This window comes from Sapajus apella, unplaced genomic scaffold, assembly GCF_009761245.1.
Source record: "Sapajus apella isolate SASKATOON/1434 unplaced genomic scaffold, GSC_monkey_1.0 scaffold63, whole genome shotgun sequence".
Lineage (NCBI taxonomy): Eukaryota > Metazoa > Chordata > Mammalia > Primates > Cebidae > Sapajus > Sapajus apella.
Window position 1 is genome coordinate 7217324 of NW_022437003.1, and position 20914 is coordinate 7238237.

At 40.3% G+C, this 20914-nt stretch overlaps 1 protein-coding gene across 13 annotated transcripts in view; it reads left to right on the forward strand.

Moving 5' to 3' along the window:
* KIF13A (kinesin family member 13A) overlaps nt 1–20914 on the forward strand; it is a 225525-nt gene that overhangs the window by 201450 nt on the left and 3161 nt on the right. For 3 of the 13 annotated variants that reach the window (XM_032247634.1, XM_032247636.1, XM_032247639.1), the window contains 10 exons: nt 271–447; nt 1180–1272; nt 1421–1573; nt 4023–4100; nt 7163–7210; nt 8977–9082; nt 10800–10951; nt 11640–11744; nt 12071–12112; nt 18210–19463. In XM_032247634.1, coding sequence (XP_032103525.1) covers nt 271–447; nt 1180–1272; nt 1421–1573; nt 4023–4100; nt 7163–7210; nt 8977–9082; nt 10800–10951; nt 11640–11744; nt 12071–12112; nt 18210–19046 — 1791 coding nt within the window. In that variant the 3' untranslated portion in view covers nt 19047–19463. Of the gene's footprint in view, nt 1–270; nt 448–1179; nt 1273–1420; nt 1574–4022; nt 4101–7162; nt 7211–8976; nt 9083–10799; nt 10952–11639; nt 11745–12070; nt 12113–13733; nt 14021–18209; nt 19464–20914 lie in introns of those variants that run through there. The other 10 variants (XM_032247640.1, XM_032247642.1, XM_032247643.1 and 7 more) reach the window with 7 other exon arrangements.

Below are 20914 nucleotides of genomic sequence, written 5' to 3' on the forward strand. Positions count from 1 at the left end.
GGAAAATGCCCGAACCCCGGGGGAGGGGGAGGTGGCGTGTCTGCGACCGCCCCCTTTCCCCCCAACCCGGGGAAAAAAAAAAAAAACCCCTCCAAAAAAAAAAAAAAAAAAAAAAAAGGAACATTGCTGTTGCTGTTCAAAAAAGGTTAGGAAACAAATCTGTTTGATTACAGTGAGTTGAATTTATTTTCTTTCTCTTGTATGCCCTGTTAAACTGCTACGCCTGACCTGTGTCTTATTTCCATCTCCCCCTCATTCCCCCACTCCTAGGTTTCAGTCACAGCCTCTTGGGATTCCTCGGTGCATGATTCTGTTCACTTGAATAGGGTCACACCACAGAATGAAAGGATTTACCTAATTGTGAAAACCACAGTCCAGCTCAGCCACCCGGCTGCTATGGAGCTTGTATTACGAAAGCGGATTGCCGCCAATATTTACAACAAGCAGGTAATAACAAGGCCTGATTCTGCCATTCTGGCTCTAAGCTCAAACTTTTTTCCCTCTGTCTATCACAAAGCAGTGTTTTGTGGTGCTAATGCAGGGGATGTGCAAAATGTGACCATCCTGGCCAAGTTATAGTCCGATTCTCATTTATCCAAGATAGTGGGTATTAGGATAGCAGAGGTCAGTGTCATCCAGTAAGGGCATTTTCACCTTGACTGTTTGGAGACATAGAATCCTAACAGGCAGTGGAGCTGTGGTATTTCACTGTTTGAAAAGTAGAAAAACTGAGGCTGAGAGATTAAGTGCCACGTCCAAGCAGGTGAATGACAAAACCAGGGCAAGAGGCAGACTCCAAACAAATCCCTATCCTGCTGCTTTGATGGATCCTATCTCAGAGGTGCTGTCAGTGAAACTGATCCTCTCCGGCGTTGTCTGGCCTCTCAGCAATGACTGATTAAACCCTGGAGAGATCAAAGGAAGGCAGCGGATGGGAGAGAGAAGCAACCACAGAAACCCTGAACATGCTGCAGATTCTATAGTCTAATTCCCAACTAACAGCTGGACGTTAGTACCCCTTGGGTTTGGAGATAGGGATTCTTAGCTTCAGTTCTTTTCTCTTATGCTGGGTATTGTGCATATCAAAAACATAGTAACTCATAATGCTTTTAATATTTGTAAAATACAAAATAACTTACATTTGTCATATAGCTTAATTCAGCTTTTTTTTTTAACCAGAGTTTCACGCAGAGTTTGAAGAGGAGAATATCCCTGAAAAATATAGTTTATTCCTGTGGTGTAACTTATGAAATAGTATCCAATATACCAAAGGTAAAATATATGCTACTTTTAAAAATATCAATATATAAATAATGGAGAATGTGTTCATTCTCCAGACTTCTAAAACATTTTCTCACCACACTTTGGAAGAAAATATTGTTCACATCAAAGTATTGTCACTTCCTTTCTGTCCTTTTAGGCAACTGAGGAGATAGAGGACCGGGAAACGCTGGCTCTTCTGGCAGCAAGGAGTGAAAACGAAGGCACGTCAGACGGGGAGACGTACATTGAGAAGTACACTCGGGGTGTGCTGCAGGTGGAAAACATTCTGAGTCTTGAACGGCTCCGGCAGGCAAGTAACTGAATATCTGGACCAAGGATGAAATCACTAGCCTTCACCCGCAATTGACAGACATGAATTTATTTACCAAATACTAAATCTATCAGAGAAGGAGCACTTGAGTAGCCATCTCATTGAAAGGATTCTGGCAAAACAGTAATAAAAATGACTAACTTTTACTGAATACTTCCTATTTGCCAAACACTGAGGCTGAGTAATATAGATATATTATTTTATTTAATCTTCAAGATAACCCCCTGAGATAAGTACTATTGAAATCCCCATTTTCTTTTTTTTTTTTTTAATTTATTTTATTGCATTTTCAGTTTTGGGGGGCATGTGAAGAACATGCAAGATTGTTGCATAGGCACACACATGGCAGTGTGATTTGCTGCCTTCCTCCCCATCACCTATATCTGGCATTTCTCCCCATGCTATCTCTCCCCAACTCCCCTCCCCGCTCTGTCCCTCCCCTATTTCCCCCCAACAGACCCCAGTGTGTAGTGCTCCCCTCCCTGTGTCCATGTGTTCTCATTGTTCAACACCTGCCTATGAATGAGAACATGTGGTGTTTGATTTTCTGCTCTTGTGTCAGTTTGCTGAGAATGATGGTTTCCAAGTTCATCCATGTCCCTACAAAGGGCACGAACTCGTTTTTTATGGCTGCATAATATTCCATGGTGTATATGTGTCACATTTTTCCCTGTCCAGTCTATCAATTCCATTTGACCCAGCAATCCCGTTACTGGGTATATATCCAAAGGATTATAAATCGTTCTATAAGGACACATGCACACGAATGTTCATTGCAGCACTGTTTACAATAGCAAAGACCTGGAACCAACCGAAATCCCCATTTTCAAATGAGAAAATTAAGGCTGACAGAAGTTAGCTAACTCACTCATGGTTACACAGCTAGGAAGAGGTTCAAAGTCAGATGTAAAGCCAAATAGTTTGACTCCAAAGCCCATATGCTTAATCAGAGACTATTATTATCTCCCTAATTTTTAGACCTGAGTTAACTTTTGAGGTGACAACAGGACATTCAAGTGAAAATAATCCACGAAGTAATGGAACTATAAGACGAGATGTGTCATTTCATAGGAGCGACAGCTGACATGGTGGAGGGTGTGTGTTGATTAATAGGAGGAATGTGATTGGCGTCTGTCAGAAAAATCTTCCCTTAGTGGAAATCCCACCTGAATTGCTACTTGAGTAAAGTACAAACAGCATCACACTTCGTTGTCGTTTTGCAAGTGAGATATAGAGTTAGCGGCCTCTCTTCTACGTTTCCTCTGTCCACCTGTATAAAAATTTCACAACATAAATGTCTTTCATTCTGCTGTTTTTCTGGTTTTATTTATTTGTTTGTTTGTTTATTTTTGAGACAGAATCTTGCTCTGTCACCCAGGCTGGAGTGCAGTGGCGCAATCCCAGCTCACTGCGACCTCTGCCTCCCAGATTCAAGCAGTTCTCATGCCTCAGCCTTCCAGGTAGCTGGAACCACAGGCACCCACCCCAACACCCAGCTAATTTTTGTATTTTTTAGTAGAGATGGGGTTTCGCCATTTTGGCCGGCTGGTCTCAAACTCCTGTCTCAATTGATCCACCTGCTTCAGTCTCCCAAAGTGCTGGGATTCGAACATGAACCACCACACCCTGCAGTTTTATTTATCTTTTTTTTTTTTTTTTTTTTTTTTTGAGACGGAGTTTCGCTCTTGTTACCCAGGCTGGAGTGCAATGGCGCAATCTCGGCCCACCGCAACCTCCGCTTCCTGGGTTCAGGCAATTCTTCTGCCTCAGCCTCCTGAGTAGCTGGGATTACAGGCACGTGCCACCATGCCCAGCTAATTTTTTGTATTTTTAGTAGAGACGGGGTTTCACCATGTTGACCAGGATAGTCTCGATCTCTTGACCTCGTGATCCACCCGCCTCGGCCTCCCACAGTGCTGGGATTACAGGCTTGAGCCACCACACCCAGCCCTATTTATCTTTAAAAAAATGTTTTTGATAAATTGTTAAGCAAATAATAAGTGGGTAAAATAATATTCCAGTTTTATAAATGTATATGTATGTAGAACTGAAGTAGTCGATACTTAAATCTATTACTTTTATAAATAGAATAAAAAAATAAAGTATTGGCCAGGTGCAGTGGCCAACGCCTATAATCCTAGCACTTTGCAAGGACATTACCTGAGCCCAGGAGTTTGAGACCAGCCTGGGTAACACGGTGAAACCCCATCTCTACTAAAATACAAAAAAAAATTAGCCAGGCATGGTGGCATGCACCTGTAGTCCCAGCTACTTGGGAGACTGAGGCAGGAGAGTTGCTTGAACCTGGGAGGCACAGGTTGCAGTGAGCCAAGATCGCACGACTGCACTCTCCAGCCTGGGCAACAGAGTGAGACTCCATCTCTGATAGAAAAAAAAAAGTATTATTTTCAAATTATTATGTTTACAGGCCGTCACAGTCAAAGAAGCCCTTTCCACCAAAGCCCGGCACATTCGGAGGAGCCTCAGTACACCAAATGTTCATAATGTAAGTGCATCCTGCCAAGGATCTGCTCCTGTGTGACACGTCTCAGGATCTGGGGTGGGGGAAGGTGGAGTTCACATGGTGGCAAGAGAGCTTATGGCACTGGTGTGGGCATCCCAAAGTGTGGCCTACTTCTCTGAACCAGGGACGCACACCAGGAAGCACAGTTGTCTAAGACCGAGCCATTTGTTCAATCTTATAAATTCCTGTTACCAAGTTATCTCCTTGAAAGAAGTTCCTTGAGATACAAATTGAGTTTAGTTGGTTAGAGATGGTGGAGTCAGCTAAGAATCCTGGCAGCCGAGTCCGTAGGTACTGGCTGTTCCAGGGTCAGTTTTTGTGCCGTTCTAGCTCCCCTGGTGAAGCAGAGTCTGCCGCCATCAGTGTGGTAAGGAGTCAGCCACTGCATGTAGGCACTCTGGGAGTCCCTAGTTGTTCCTTTGACCGTTTTGATTATTTTCCTCAACCAATTAGTCCAGAAAATCCAATTGACAGAAACTGCTTCTAGCAGGGGCAACACTGTCACAGACAGACAGGACAGATTAGTGCGTGGACCACTTCAAAGCAGCCACTTCCCAGAAGCAGCTGAGTGGAAGTAAGGTCTTTCCAAGGAAACACACAGCTTTCCTGTTCTCCAGAATTGCCAGAAAATTATTTAAAACATAGTGAACATTAACAAAAATTGTCCTATAGTGGGTTACAGAGCAAATCCCAGTAATCATTATCACACAGATTACTTCTTCTGAACACAATGCATTTATTAGAAATAGATGACAGACTCATAAAGTTGTAAATAGAGAAACACTTTTCATGAACTCAGCTGTCATAGAAGAAATTATAATGGAAATTAGGATGTTTTTAAAACTAAATAAGAATAAAAATGATACATAGATCAATGTTTATGAGATGCAGTTAAAGTGGTACTTAGATAGAAATTATTCACCCTAAATTCCCTATAATTCTGTATAAAGCAGAATACCAGACCATAGAAAAAATGAGAGAGTGAGGGCTACTATTAGGAAATTTCTAGTGCTTATATTAAAAAGTAGAGTAAACACAATTAGGTAAACATCTAGCTTAAAAAGTAAAGAAAAACTGCTTATGAAGTAATCTAAAAATATACATATATATTTTTTAATCTGAATCTGATCAAGACTTTAGAGAGGATTGCTGGAGGCCAGGAGTTTGAGACTGGCCTTGGGAACATAGTGAGACCCCATCTCTACAAAAATATTTTTTAATTAGCCAGATGTGGTGGCACACATTTGTAGTCCCACTCAGGAGGCTGACACGGGAGGATAGCTAGCACACAGGAGTTCAAAGACAGTGAGCTATGATCACACCACTGGACTGTAGCCTGGGTGATAGTGCAAGACCCTGTCTCTTTAAAAAAGAGAGAGAGAGAGACTCTAAACTGCTAATATTTAGAGGACAGAGGAAAATGTTAAATGACGCCACAGGGATTTAATCAGCACAATTCAGACCATGGGAAACTATGCAGAACAAATGACCTAGCTTTTCAAAATAAATTTAAATTTAATTGTTTTTATAACAAAATTTCAAAAGGGAAAACTCAGATTCAGAGAGACTTAAGCAGTATATCAACCAATTGCAATATATGAGCTATTTTCGTCTTGATTCAAAGTAAACTCTGAAGTTAAACGTTTATGAGACATTTGAGCACTGACTATATAATGGATAGTATTTAGGAATCACTTAAATTTTTAAGATGTGATAATGGTATTGTGATTATCATTTTTAAAAAGGGAAAGGAAGTTCCTTATCTTTTAGAGATTCATAGAGAGAGATTTATAGATAAAATTGTTTAAATTTAGGGGAAAAATCAGAATACATTCAAATTAAGAAAGAAAGAAATATTAGAGCAGAAATATAACCAGGCACGGTGGCTCACGCCTGTAATCCCAGCACTTTGGGAGGCTGAGGCGGGTGGACCCGAGGTCAGGAGTTCAAGACTAGCCTGACCAACATGGTGAAACCCTGTTTCTACTGAAAAATATAAAAATTAGCCAGGCATGGTGGCTAATCCCAGCTACTCAGGAGGCTGAGGCAGGAGAATCACTTGAGCCCAGGAAGCAGAGGTTGCAGTGAGCCAATATCATTACATTCCAGCCTGGGCAACAGAGCAAGACTCCATCTCAGGAAAAAAAAAAAAAAAAAGAAATATAAATTCAAATAAAGAAGGGAATAATAAATATTAGACCAGAGATATGTGAAATGAAAACAAATAATCAACAAAGCTGAAAATCAGCTTGTTTGAAAAGACTAGTCAAATGACCTGACTTCTAGTTAGGGTTGATTGGGGAAGAAAAGAAAATATGAGAGAAGATACAAATATTACTGGGAATTAAAAGGAGGCCATTAGTCTAGAAAGAGCAGAAATTTGGACATGAGTAAGTTATGAATAATGTTATGCCAATAAATGTAAAAGCTTAAATAAAATGGAAATCTCCTGTAAAGACTGAATCAGATAAGAAACGGCTATCAACAAGAAAGACTAAACTAAAATAATGATTATGCTCGTTGATGAGAATTCACAGTATCAAAAACTTGGCACGTCCTTAAGCTAATCTATAAATTCTCAGCAGAATTTTTTGTAAGATTTGATAAGTTGATTCTAAAACCTGTATGGAAAAGCAGTCAAAATATATTCATACCTTATGTCCAACCCAGAGATTTCATGCCTTAGATACATACTCTAGAGATTCTCATACAAGTCATATTTAAAACTAAATGATACTAAAAATAGTACACATCTCTTGACTAGACTATTGAATAAGACCATATATAGTAAGGTATCGCTCATACAAAGTATAAAATATGCAAAATAATATTAACTTGGTTATGAGTATATACACATATAATTATATAAAACTTGTATGGGAATAATAAACTCCAAATTGAGGGTAGTCACTACTCCTGGAGAGGGAAGAAAGAGGAGGAGAAGAATGAATAATACAGGCTTCAATTGTGACATTGTTTCTTTATATAAAAAGAAACATATTAAATATATTGACCACATTGTTAAAACCATTCTTCTCTTATAGGTCTCTTCCAGCCGACCAGACCTTTCTGGCTTTGATGAAGATGATAAGGTATGTACCTATGAGCATGGTTAGGTTTTTAGCAGAATCTTAGTCTGGAAAGCTATGGGATCTTCATGTTTTTAAAATCTCTGGGGCTTACTTGGTTGATCCTGTCAGTTTAAAAAAAGAAAAAGGGCTGGGCATGGTGGCTCACACCTGTAATCCCAACACTTGGGGAGGCTGAGGTGGGCAGATCACCTGAGGTCGGAAGTTTGAGATCACCCTGGCCAACATGAAGAAAGCCCATCTTTACTAAAAATACAAAATTAGCCAGGAGTAGTGGCGCATACCTGTAGTCCCAGCTACTCAGGAGGCTGAGGCAGGAGAATCACTTAAACCTGGGAGGTGGAGGCCTTAGTCAAGATCACGCCATTGCACTTCAGCCTGAGCAACAAGAGCAAAACTTCATCTCAAAAAAAGAAAAAGAAAAATCTCTGGGCTTCCCATCTTAATCATAAGCAAATAGTTCTCTCCACAGCTCCATTTCCAAGTTCAAATTCTTGATGTGAAATTGCTGTGCACTTTTCAATTTTATTTTATTTTGTTTTTGAGATGGAGTTTCTCTCTCGTTGCCCAGGCTGGAGTGCAGTGGCACAATTTCAGCTCACTGAGCCCACTGCAATTTCAGCTCACTGAGCTCACTGCAATCTCTGCCTCTCAGGTTCAAGTGATTCTCCTGCCTCAGCCTCCTGAGTAGCTGGGATTATAGGCATTTGCCAGCACACCTGTCTGATTTCGTATTTTTAGTAGAGATGGAGTTTCGCCATGTTGGCCAGGCTGGTCTCGAACTCCTGACCTCAGGTGATTCACCCATCTCAGCCTCCCAAAGTGGTGCGATTACAGGTTTGAGCCACCATATCTAGCCAATTGCTATGCACTTTCAGTATTACATTGTTTCTTACCGTGATAGATTCCATACTAGGACAGTACCACATAATTGAATAGATGTCTCTGTTTTTATGGGTCTAACTCTGATTTGAGAAGGTGTTATATCCACCATAGCATAATCAAAATTATTTCAAATGGGTAAAACAGGGATTTAAAATTAAGGACCAATTGCAACATTATCTTACTCAACAAATATTTCTTGAATACATATTATATATGAGTTACTGTGCTAGAGACTATGGATGATCCAAAAGGTATAAGCACAGATTTATGTCCTTAAGAAGTTTAAAAAAATTTAGTCCTCAGAGGCAGTCAACTCCTGAGAAGTTGAAATAAGGTTAAATAAGCTCATATGATATGCCAGAGTTTTCTCTGTTCTGTATATCAATACCTTATACCTATTTGAAACTTCTAAATTGCAAGTATAGGTAGAGTAACCACACTGCCAAATTTGCCTGGGATGGTCCCAGCTGTGCCCGCTACCCAGGCAGAATTACTAATGGAACAGATGTCTTCTGAGAGTGTTTCAGTTTGCTCATTAAATTATCAAGTCATTATGGATATATGCCAAATTGCTCAAAGTGGCTGCCTCTGGGGAGGGAGGAAGATGAATGGGACCAAAAGATTAAACTACATTTGTAATAATTTTATTAAATCTTAAGCAAACATAATAAAGTATTGACATTTATTCACTCTGGGTATACCTTGAGTAAGACAGTATTTGTTGTAATATTCATGCCTTTCCTGTATATTTGAAATATTTCGTAATAAAAATTCTTAAGGAAGAGTATATACTGCCATTGAAAAATAGAAGAAACTCCAACCTGGGTTTTATTTCTTGTTATAGAGTGACTCAATTACAGTTAGCCTATATTTCTACCTTGTAGGGTTGGCCAGAGAACCAGTTGGACATGTCTGACTACAGCTCCAGTTACCAAGATGTAGCATGTTATGGAACTTTACCCAGGGATTCTCCTCGAAGGAATAAAGAAGGTAATGGTGCCGGGTGCGGTGGCTCAAGCCTGTAATCCCAGCACTGTGGGAGGCCGAGGCGGGTGGATCACGAGGTCAAGAGATCGAGACCATCCTGGTCAACATGGTGAAACCCCGTCTCTACTAAAAATACAAAAATTTAGCTGGGCCTGGTGGCGCGTGCCTGTAATCCCAGCTACTCAGGAGGCTGAGGCAGGAGAATTGCCTGAACCCAGGAGGCGGAGGTTGCGGTGAGCCAAGATTGCGCCATTGCACTCCAGCCTGGGTAACATGAGTGAAACTCCGTCTCAATATCAGCTTCATAAAAAAATAATGGGTAATGGTGAGATTTTTTTGCAGTGATATTTCTTTGTAATACATGAAAAAAAGTCTTTCATTAGTAGCATATAATGAGATATGAAGCTGATATTCTAATTAACTAGATGGATTCAAAGCTGTCTTACTGAATGGAACCTATCATGTTCACTTATTTGATCTGTTTTTGTTTTGGATCCAACATACCACCCAAATAATGGTAGGCTTTTTGTATATCACTTTAGAACTTCCAAATCATCTTTCATACATCATTTCCTGACTTTGAAGTCCAGTTTTGAGCACATACAAATCATTATTTTCCACGAGAAGAATGTCCGGTCCTGTCATGCTTGTGTACCTAAAGGAATTTTTACAAGAACATAACTTTGATTCTTAAAACAGTTTTCAAAAATGATACCCAAAATGAGTCTGATTCATGGTAATATTACTACCAAAATTATATAGTCTACCAGTGCCTTCATGGGAATACTACTCTTTGGCTATATAAATCAGTTCTGTTACCTTATACCTTATATCAGTAGGTAAAATATAAGATATATTCGCCATTATGCTAGCAAATTGGAAAGGGAGAAACGAGGCCAAAGGGGTAAGAAATGATTCAAACAAAAAAGAAGAATTGTGCTCCCTTAGTCATATACAGCAGGAAGAAACAGAGGCTTGCAAGAAAATGTACACAGTATTCATTCATTTAGTACTTACTGAGCCTCAACTTTCTGTCTTATAACTGTGGAAACAAGAGACATAGAAAATAAGATGTTAATCTAGCTTGACTCCTGGTGATTAAAAAAAGAAAATAAGATGTTAAATGATAAAGTGCTGTGAGAATTCAGAGAAATGGAAAATCAGCACGAGCTGAAATTGGTCTGGTTAGTGGCGCTGAAGCTGGACCTTGAAAAGAGTGTAGAAAATTGGGTGTCTCATTTTGTTCACATACATTAGCACTTTAGTAACTCTTTGTGACTTCATAGCTTTGTTCCTATTCTTGCCTACATGTATTTCATGGTTTTTCTTTGTTTTGGTTTGGTTTGGTTTTTTGTGGTTTTTTTGAGACAGAGCCTCTCTCTCTTGCCCGGGCTGGGGTGCAGTGGCACCATCATAACTCACTGCAGCCTCAACCCCTGGGGCTCAAGCGATCTTGCCTCAGCCTCCTGAGTAGCAAGTACAACAGGGGCACACCACCATGCCTGGCTATTTGTTTTTTGGTTTTTTTTTTTTTTTTTACAGTCTGGTCTCCCTATGTTGCACAGGGTGGGTGTACATCTGTTTTCATGCTTAGCCAACTATTATCCTATGAATTTCATTGTTCTCCCGGATACTCCCATGGCTAGGTCGTTGCCTCAGTTCCTATGTGTTGCTTAAAGTGTGCAGCATCTGTAAACTCATAACTTCTCCTCTTCCCCAGGCTGTACATCAGAGACTCCTCATGCCTTAACCGTCAGCCCTTTTAAAGCATTCTCTCCTCAGCCGCCAAAGTTTTTCAAGCCCCTGATGCCTGTAAAAGAGGAGCATAAGAAAAGGATAGCCCTTGAAGCAAGGCCTCTTCTAAGCCAGGAGGTAAATGTCTGACTTGTCTGTTATGTGCAGAATAGAGCAGAGTGTGTCGCCTGTGAAGCAGCCATTTGCATTAACAAGCCGAGTGCTACATGTGGATGAGCATGGTCATCGCTCCATGGACCCCCGTTCTCGAATTCCTCTTTCTCAAGCATGCAGAGTCATGGTAGAATCTCTTGTTTGTTGTCACTCCTGTGGTTTTATTTCTTTGTGTTTATGACTTTTCAAAGTATTTTTTATGTTTCAAGTGAGAAAGATGTTTTCTAGATGTTTTGAAAATATTAAAGGCTTTTTTAAAATTATTTTTCTTTTTTGTCTTATTGGGGATTTTTAATTTTGTTTTTTATAGAGATAGGGTCTTGCTGTGTTACTCAGGCTAGTCTCAAAGTCCTGGCCTCAAGTGATCCTCCTGCCTCAGCCTCCCAGGGCACTGGGATTACAGGCATGAGCCACTGTTCCTGGTCAAAAGGCTGTTTTTTAAATAAGACTAATTATGCTTTTTGTCACAGAATCTGTTTATTCCTGTCGTATTTCTCCAGTGGTTTAACTCTGGCCTACAGAATTGGCTGCTGCGTTACTCACATGTAATAAGGGTGTTAGCATTGCTTTTCTAACTTGCATGTACTTAATGTGTATTTTGGCCGTTGTCGTCTTTTGTGTGTGATGCATCTGTGTGTCTTAACCTTTGCAGAGCATGCCTCCACCTCAGGCACATAACCCTGGCTGCATTGTGCCCTCAGGAAGCAATGGCAGCAGCATGCCAGTAGAACACAATAGCAAACGTGAGAAGAAGATTGTAAGTTCTGGAACCGTTTCTGTCATATTGCCTGGTGGTGGGTTTAAGGCCCTTTCACAGACAATCATCCAAATGCTTGAAGAAATTAAGACTTGTATTGGGTCTTTGTCTTAAAAAAATTAAAATGTGACCGTTGGTAAAGATATTTTGCATGGATGTGGCCATGACCTACAATTTTATTTTATTTATTTTTTTGCTTAGGATAAGTTTGCTTAGAAAAAGGGAGAAAGGCACTTTGATTGCTTCTGGTCTTTATGAAAAGTGTAACAAAGAGATATCTTTAATTAATACCAAAATCTTTCTAATGTGCTATACATATTGCCCAGATTCTGAAGTTAATCTACCTAGAGGAATTGCACTTACTTGGAGTAAGTAATCATGCATTTAGCTGTGGATATGTTTGGAAGCTTTTTTATGTTGCCTGATGCTATTGCCAAGATAATTCTGTAGTTAGAGCTTCACTGCAGTCTACCATGACCCTTCATCATCTCACTGCCTAGGGTAGCCTTTGTTAATTAGCTGGCAAAATATATTCCCATACATTGGTACCGACCTTGCATTCAGGATGACTTATGTATATTTTGCCACAGGTAGGTTGAAACTCTACCTGTGAAACCTCATTCCTCAGCACTTGGTTTTAAAATTATAAATTTGAGATACAGTTTTGAAAACACTGCATACCAGGCATCTTAGGTTATAAATTATACCTCAATTAAAAAAACAAAACAAAACAAACAAAAAAAAAAACTGTGTATTCTCAAGCCTGGAAAGAATTCTATATATTTTTTTTTTTGTCTCAGCTTTTACCCTCCTGTGGCTTCCTAGGTTTTGAAAAGTAAAGCCAGCTTGGGGAGACAGGAGGCTACTTGATGCTTCTGTTGATCTGATTGTCTCTGTTGGGCAGAGTGTGGGGAGTCTCATTTCCTGGTGACACCATGCCAGACCCATTCCCAAAGCTCATTAGTGTGAGATCTTTTAACAGTTCCTTTCGCACACTGTGTGAGAACTAACTGCAGCTTAATCCGGATGTGCAGTTGGCCACCCCCCTGAATGCTTGGGGCGCTGGTGGATCTTCAGAAACAACCTTCTCATTTCTAATATGAGGAAAGAAGAAAAGCACCATTTTCCCTCCATTTCTTTATCCCTCTTCACCTCCTCTGCCTTTGGTTTCTCCCCGTCCCTCTATCCCAAAACCCCATCCTAGTTTTTGATGGAGAAGAGTCCACATATTAATAGCTGCTCCTTCATCTCTCCAAATCTTATTGAGCTATTCCCCCACTTACCCGACCACCCCCTGCTCTATTAACAAGGGCTGCAGTGTGGGCTAAAAAAGGCCAAATGACTAGTTTGTTTCCCTGCCAATTCTCGGGCTCTGTGTCTGATTGGATCTGTTTATCGGCATGACACTTATCACTGTGGTGCACAGCCACTCAATTTAAACCTATTGTAACAACACATTTTGGTAGAACACCCTCAAGAGACTGCTGGATGAGCTTTCTGGGCTGCTCAACAGGTATTTTCACAGTTCACAGGGCTAGACTCATGTTTTCTTCATGTTCCCTTTAATATTTTAAAATAAAACCCATCTCAGGGCTTTCAGCTAGCAGAGGGCAGGATGGAACCGGATTATCTTGACCCAAGAAGTCTCAAGCAGCAGTTAGACTCTATGACTGAATGCGCCATGGAGTACAGTAAGGAGAATTTGATGGTGTTACTGTTCTTGCCAGAGTCTTACTCGAAAAAGCTGTCCTCTACTCTCCATAGGAAACTGGCTTGCTGAGCATTCTGTACTCAAGAGGTTTTTGGGCTCTTTAATTCATTCCAGATAGCAGATTTTCAGGGTGTTTTGGTAGAGTTTAAGTGCATTGTTTGTTTGACCTAAGGTTCCTGTTTCTCTTTGGGAAACTTTATTTTTTCTCTTATAAGTGGGTACAAACTGTTTTCTTCCTCTGTGACTAATTCACATTCTTTTCTCTTCCACTTTTGAACAATCAGAGTGACTCAGGAGTTCAGACTGATCAAGAGAGTTTGAAATCATTCTTGAGAAGGACAGTATCAAGACATTGTTCCTGTCATTGTTTAACCCACCTAATTACCATAGTAACTTCTGTAATAAAATATAGTCAATGTGGCTATGCTTGATTCTTAAAGCAATATTTTGTTGTTTGATCAGTTTGAGAAGACAAAATGTACCTCATGTCTCGTATGAATAGGATAGAGCCAACAATATACCTTTGGAGTCTATCTTTTTTAAGTCACAAAACATAGAGAATAGCTGAAAGAAAGTCAGTGATTTTTCCTAGTATCCACATGACCCTTCTCTTAGGTCTTGCATAGATAGCATGTGGTTTTTTCCCCTCATTTACAGAAGAAGAAACAAAGGGTTAGAATTGTTGAGCAACTCGCTCAAGGTCTCACAGTTAATAAGAGCATAAGACCAAAGAGCCCCATTCCTCAGCATAATTGAGGGGACTCCAGTGACTCCAGGTGCTTCCAAAGATAGTGCAGTTCCAGTATGCCCTGCGGCTGCTCTTCAGACAAAGGGCTCGCTCCTCAGTACCATGGACAGAAGTACTGGAGCCCTTGGCTGGTACAGTTCTGCAGAGACCTCTGGTAAACAGCACAGACATGATTATAATAGAAGTGAAAATTGCATTAATCAAGTGAAACTCCTTACAAGGAATCACTGCTTTAATGTGGATGTCAATCCCTTTTTAAAATCAAGATGTTTTGTCTATAGCTAAATAGCAGTGTAAGTTAAATTCCAAAAATCAAATGAAGACTGTAGCTATAGAGAAGCTGGAGAACTTGACTCCACACACCACTTTAGGTAGGGTTTTCATTATTTTTGTCCTTAAGACAAAAATAGGAAGTTGCTTAGTTTATTCTTCTTTAAGATATAATGAGAAATGATATTTCTGGTATAAAAAGTCTAAACCAAACTCCCTCAAAATACAGTTTAAGCCAATTAAATCATCCCTTAATTGGCAATAACTCAGTAAACATTCAGTCTCCTTTTAAGTATTGGAAAATGTTTAATCTCTGCTAAATTTTCCTTTTTCTGGAATAAGCTGACCCTACTGTCTTCACCTTTTCCTTTGGGATTTTGGGTTATTTTCCCCACTGTGAACTGCTACCTATTTGAACTTAATCTCTTGGGGCTTTGTAGATTCTTAGTTATATTAATGTCACTCTAATCCTTTAGGAGTAATTTATTATCTTTGATAAGTGTACAACTCTATCTGCTCAGTAAATTCATGATTGCATATTTCATTCAGCAAAATTTTATTTTAGGATAGCAGACCTTTCCTTAGTATTGAGAAGAAATAACTTTAAGCATATAAAGGACCCCAAATTACTAATTCTCATCTTTAAATTTGATTTTTCTTGCAGTAAATAACTTTCGTAATTAATTACAGTAAATAGTAATTTAGTCATTAATTGCATTATATATGCTTGGGCTTGGAGAATTGTGTTTCTTTGCCAGCTTAAATCAAAAGGAAATAGAAGAGATACAAACACTTTTGTGCCAGGCGAGGTGGCTCACATCTGTAATCCTAGCACTTTGGAAGGCTGAGGCAGGCGGATCGCCTGAGGTCAGGCGTTCTAGACAAGTCTGGCCAGCATGGTGAAACCCCATCTCTACTAAAAATACAAAAATTAGCCAGTCATGGTGGCAGGTGCCTGTAATCCCAGCTACTCGGGAGGCTGAGGTAGGAGAATTGCTTGAACCCAGGAGACGGAGGTTGCGATGAGCCGAGATCACACCATTGCACTCCAGCCTGGGCAACAACAAGAGTGAGACTTCGTCTCCAAAAAAAAAAAAAAAAAAGAAAGAAAAAAGAAATTTAATTTAATTTAGAGTCTAAACATGACAAGTAGAGAATATAGAAAATATAGGCAAAGGCTGCTTGTTCAGACAATTCTATTCAGTCTTTGTTCCTTCACCACCATTTCTCCAAACCCAGGGAAAGAATGCTCTACCACACCCACTTTTTTGATAATGCTACTTAATTTAGATGCAGATTAAGATAAGATGGAAATAGATTAGTGTCTCCAAAAATTTTGTTTTGCCAATTTCAGGAACTTTATCACTAATATTTGATATTCACCTTTGATTAATAGCTAAAGAATTAAGGTCACCAATTCCTTTCCACATTTATATTCAGTCACATTTTTAGAACTTAGTTATAAAAACTAAATTATTTTAAAAGCTGAGAAGCATTTAAGAGAGTATTAAACTGCCAGGTACAGTGGCTTACGCCTGTAATCCCAGCACTTTGGGAGGTCAAGGCAGGCGGATCACGAGGTTAGGAGATCGAGACCATCCTAGCTAAGACGGTGAAGCCCCGTCTCTACTAAAAATACAAAAATTAGCCAGGTATGGTAGCATGCACCTGTAGTCCCAGCTACTTGGGAGGCTGAGGCAGGAGAATAGCTCGAACCCAGGAGGCTGAGATTGCAGAGAGCCGAGATCGCACCACTGCAATCCAGCCTGGATGACAGAGCGAGACTCCGTCTCAAAAAAGAAAAAGAGTATTAAAATATTTTTGAGGTATGTAGAATCTTGAAATGCAAAAGAAAATACTACTGTTCATCTAAACAGATGAAAGTTATGTTCATTTGTAAACAAGTATTTGCCATGCCTTGAAGATGTTGCCCCCTCCCCACCTGAATTAAAATGCAAATTTATGGACCGGGTAAAGTAGCTCAGACTTGTAATCCCAGCCACTCAGGATGCTGAGATCAGAGAATTGCTTGAGCCCAGGGATTTGAGCTACAGTGAGCTGCAATTGCACTACTCCATACCAACCTGAGTGACAGAGTGGACCCCTGTCTGTAAAAAAATAAATAAATGTAAATAAATCTTAAAATACATAATATACAAACTTAATGAATAGGGCTGATGTTTTGGTTCCAGGTCTTTACATGCATCTAGTTGTTCTAATTGTACAGATATTTTAAACCAGATGACCAATGAAAGAAAGCTATTTTTGAGGTATCTAAGTTTTCCGTAAATGAAATTTTTATGCATCCATGCAAAGTCCAGGATTGTTCTAAGAGCAAGAGTGCAAAGTTGTAATTATCTGAGGGAGGGAGCATGCCTTCTTTTGCTCACCGTTGCTATTCCCAAGTTCTTACGATGATGGCTGGCACGTAGTGGATGCTCAGTGTGTATTTGTTGAATGAAAGACTCATTTTATTTTATTTTATTTTTATTTTTTTTATTTTATTTTATTTTTTTTTTTGAGACGGAGTTTCACTCTTGTTACCCAGGCTGGAGTGCAATGGCTTGATCTCGGCTCACCGCAACCTCCGCCTCCTGGGTTCAGGCAATTCTCCTGCCTCAGCCTCCTGAGTAGCTGGGATTACAGGCACGCACCACCATGCCCAGCTAATTTTTTGTAGTTTTAGTAGAGACGGGGTTTCACCATGTTGACCAGGACGGTCTCGATCTCTTGACCTCGGGATCCACCCGCCTCGGCCTCCCAAAGTGCTGGGATTACAGGCTTGAGCCACCGCGCCCGGCGAAAGACTCATTTTAAAAGGAATATTTACAATTTCATTAGGTGCTTCTGAGGTGAATTACAAATGGCTAGAGAGTATATCGTTTATTTTATTCGGATGTAAAATATCCACATTTTTTTAACCAAAAATAAAAGAACCATTCATTTGGAGATAGATTGGGGAGTTGGTGACACCCACTTTTGCAAGTATTTACCGATTGTTATGAACAGGGTTTGAAAACTATTTTACAAAGGAGATTTTCATTTAAACTTTACCATGCCTTCTTCACCTTCTAGCCAAACCCTCTACTCATACTTCCCAGAAATCCTAGAAGACAGCGATTGTCAGATAAATTGTTAGTATTTTATTGCCTTGCAATATTTAGTATAATATAAAAGTGAGTCTTGAAATTGTGTTTTTTGCCCTTTTGCATTTGGGTTCTTTGTTTAACTCCCCTTTCCTCCATAAAATAGCTGAGAAATTTTTACAAATTACCTTAACTACCTGTACTTTGCTTTTCAAGGTGAAGATTCTAAAGACAAATGGAGTGGCTCTTCTCTGCCTCTGCCTGTTTCTCTGCTCATTTAACGAGAAAAGAGAAAACATCACAACTAAAAACTGATTCTGAATAACTAATAAAATGTCCAGTGCACTTCAGTTCCATCCTTTCTCTTAAACCAGGGAAGGAATGATTTCTAATTAGCACTGAGTGAACCTAGAAGAACTAAATACCCTTCATAGTAGATGACAAGGGGCTTATATTCGCAGGTCTCTGAGAATACCGATATACCTATATCTGCAATAGGTGACGTGATCTGGCCAGATTTGGAAAGACAGAAAGAAAACACTGAACACCATGTGAACGCGAATGCCTTTAATAGCCAAGTATTTAAAACTTGTCTCAACAGCACAGTCACTACAAGGAGCTAATGACTGACTTTTGCTTTCCTTCTATAGGACTCTGAGGAGGAGGAAAATGAGCTGGAAGCTATTAACAGGAAGCTGATAAGTTCACAGACTTATGTGCCTGTGGAGTTTGCTGACTTCAGTGTTTACAATGCCAGCTTGGAGAACAGGGAATGGTTTTCCTCAAAAGTAGATCTGTCAAACTCACGGGTCTTGGAGAAAGAAGTGTCCCGTAGCCCTACCACCAGCAGTATTACCAGTGGCTACTTTTCCCACAGTGCCTCCAATGCCACCCTGTCTGATATGGTGGTCCCTTCTAGTGACAGCTCAGATCAGCTGGCCCTTCAGACAAAGGAGGCAGACTCCACCGAGCACTCCACACCATCACTTGTGCATGATTTCAGGCCGTCCTCGAACAAGGAGTTAACAGAAGTAGAAAAAGTCTTGGTAAAGGACAAGATAATTACGGTGCCACTCAAGGAAAACAGTGCCTTAGCCAAAGGGAGCCCATCCTCCCAAAGCATCCCTGAGAAAAACTCCAAATCACTGTGCAGGACTGGCTCATGTGCAGAACTAGATGTCTGCCCCAGCAAAAGCAGCCAGCCAGCCAGGGGATTCTGCCCCAGGGAGGTGACGGTAGAACACACCACCAACGTCCTTGAGGACCATTCTTTCACAGAGTTTATGGGGGTGTCAGAGGGAAAAGATTTTGATGGTTTGACATATTCTTCTGCCGGAGAGCTTTCGAGTAGGAAGAACCTACCAAATAAAACAGGCAGCAAGACTGTCTCAGATGGGCTCCACCACCCCAGCCAGCTGCATTCCAAGTTAGAGAATGACCAGGTAATCATTCCAGAGGAAGCCCTTTGGGTTCTGTGCTGTCAGTGAGTATGTCTAACTGTATACAAACCCAGAGGCCCTTCACTGCAATGACTTGGTAGGAAAGATTCATCTAGATGTTTCTGACAGCAAAGATGAGCCCACAGAGAAGCAGGCTCACTTCCTGCATAGCTGGCCCTGTTGAAGAGCAAGTCTGCCTTGGGAACTAGAATGCAATTTTGAAATTATAGGACCAGTGGATTTTTTTTTACCTGGCATATGGGTTGGTGTTGAATTAAGTGTTCAGATGGATAAGGATCAAGCTCATATCCGTTCCCTGAGATGTGCAGTTACTAGATTTCCCAAGGTATTTGGTAGCATCTATCATATTTCATCAAATCTGTGATTCCTTTCATTACTGTGTGATCCATTATTTTAAGTATCATTAAGAAAAAATACTGCCAATTAAACTTTATAATACAAACAGTTATAAGACACACCCCAATTTCAGAGATGTTAAAATGAGAGAAAAACATATATATTGTAGAAACTGGAAAAAGACAGTCCTTTGGTGCCCATAGGTGGAAAAGCGCTTTGGGGAGGTATAGGCAAATTTCACCAGCAGTTGAAGTTTGGGCTTTGGAAGTAATTCAGGTTAGTTTATAATGTTGGTTAATTTTCTTTTCTATTTATTTATTTTTTTTTTGAGACGGAGTCTTGCTCTTGCTCTGTTGCCAAGGCTACAGTGCAGTGTCACGATCTTGGCTTATAGCAACCTCTACCGTCCTGGCTCAAGCAATCATCCTGCCTCAGCCTCTCGTGTAGCTGGGACTACAGGCACGCACCACCACACCTGGCTAATTTTTTTTATTTTCACCATGTGGCCAGGCTGGTCTCAAACTTCTGACCTCAGGTGATCCATTCACCTCCCAAAGTGCTGGGATTACAGGCATGAGCCACCACACCTGGCCAATAAATGTTGGTTAATTTTCATATGGGAACAAAATGAGTTTTTACTACTATGGCTAAGGAAAATTGCAAATTATATAAATAAGAGATGTTCTGCTTCTGAGCATTGTGCTCGGAAGTATCACCAACTGTAAGAGGTATGGAAGAAGAGTCATGGCTTAGCAAAATAAAGAACTGACAGAAAGAGGCTTGGTGAAAGTAAGATAACCGTGCTGCCACTCTATCCCTTTGTTTTGCTGAGCAAGTTATTCCATCGATGTGGCTTTTTGCCCCAATGCTTTTGCCCCTGCTTTCCATACCAGCTCTTAAAATTTCAGTGTATGGTCATTTATACAGTATACTCATTACTGAACTGCCAAAACCTAAACAGTCATCTCTGACAAGAAGAAAAAGACTTCCTTCCCCAACGTAAGAATAATGATAGAGTCACTCACCACTGTTCTTGCAAGCAATGCGTGAATTTGTTTAGGTCTTCAACTTCCTTTACATGGATTAAAGCGGAAGCTGCATGGTATACATCAGCTTTTCAGTCCTTGTCACAGAGGCCAGTGACAAAGACTCTTTGATTGTTTATTGTAAGGTTAGGTTTGCTTCTCAAACCTAAAGGTGCTACAAACTCTAGGGACACAGAGCGTGTGGCAGAGGGTGCCTCTTAAAAATTCAGATTCACGGCCGGGCTCAGTGGCTCATGCCTGTAATCCCAGCACTTGGGGAGGCTGAGGCAGTTAGATTGCCAGAGGTCAGGAGTTCAAGACCAGCCTGGCTAACATGGCGAAACCCCATCTCTACTAAAAATACAAAAATTAGCCAGGCATGGTGCCACATGCTTATAATCCCAGCTACTTGGGAGGCTGAGGCAGGAGAATCACTTGAACCCAGGAGGCAGAGGTTGCAATGAGCCAAGATTGCGCCACTGCATTCTAGCTTGGGCAACAGAGCAAGACTCTGTCTCAAAAAAAAAAAAAAAA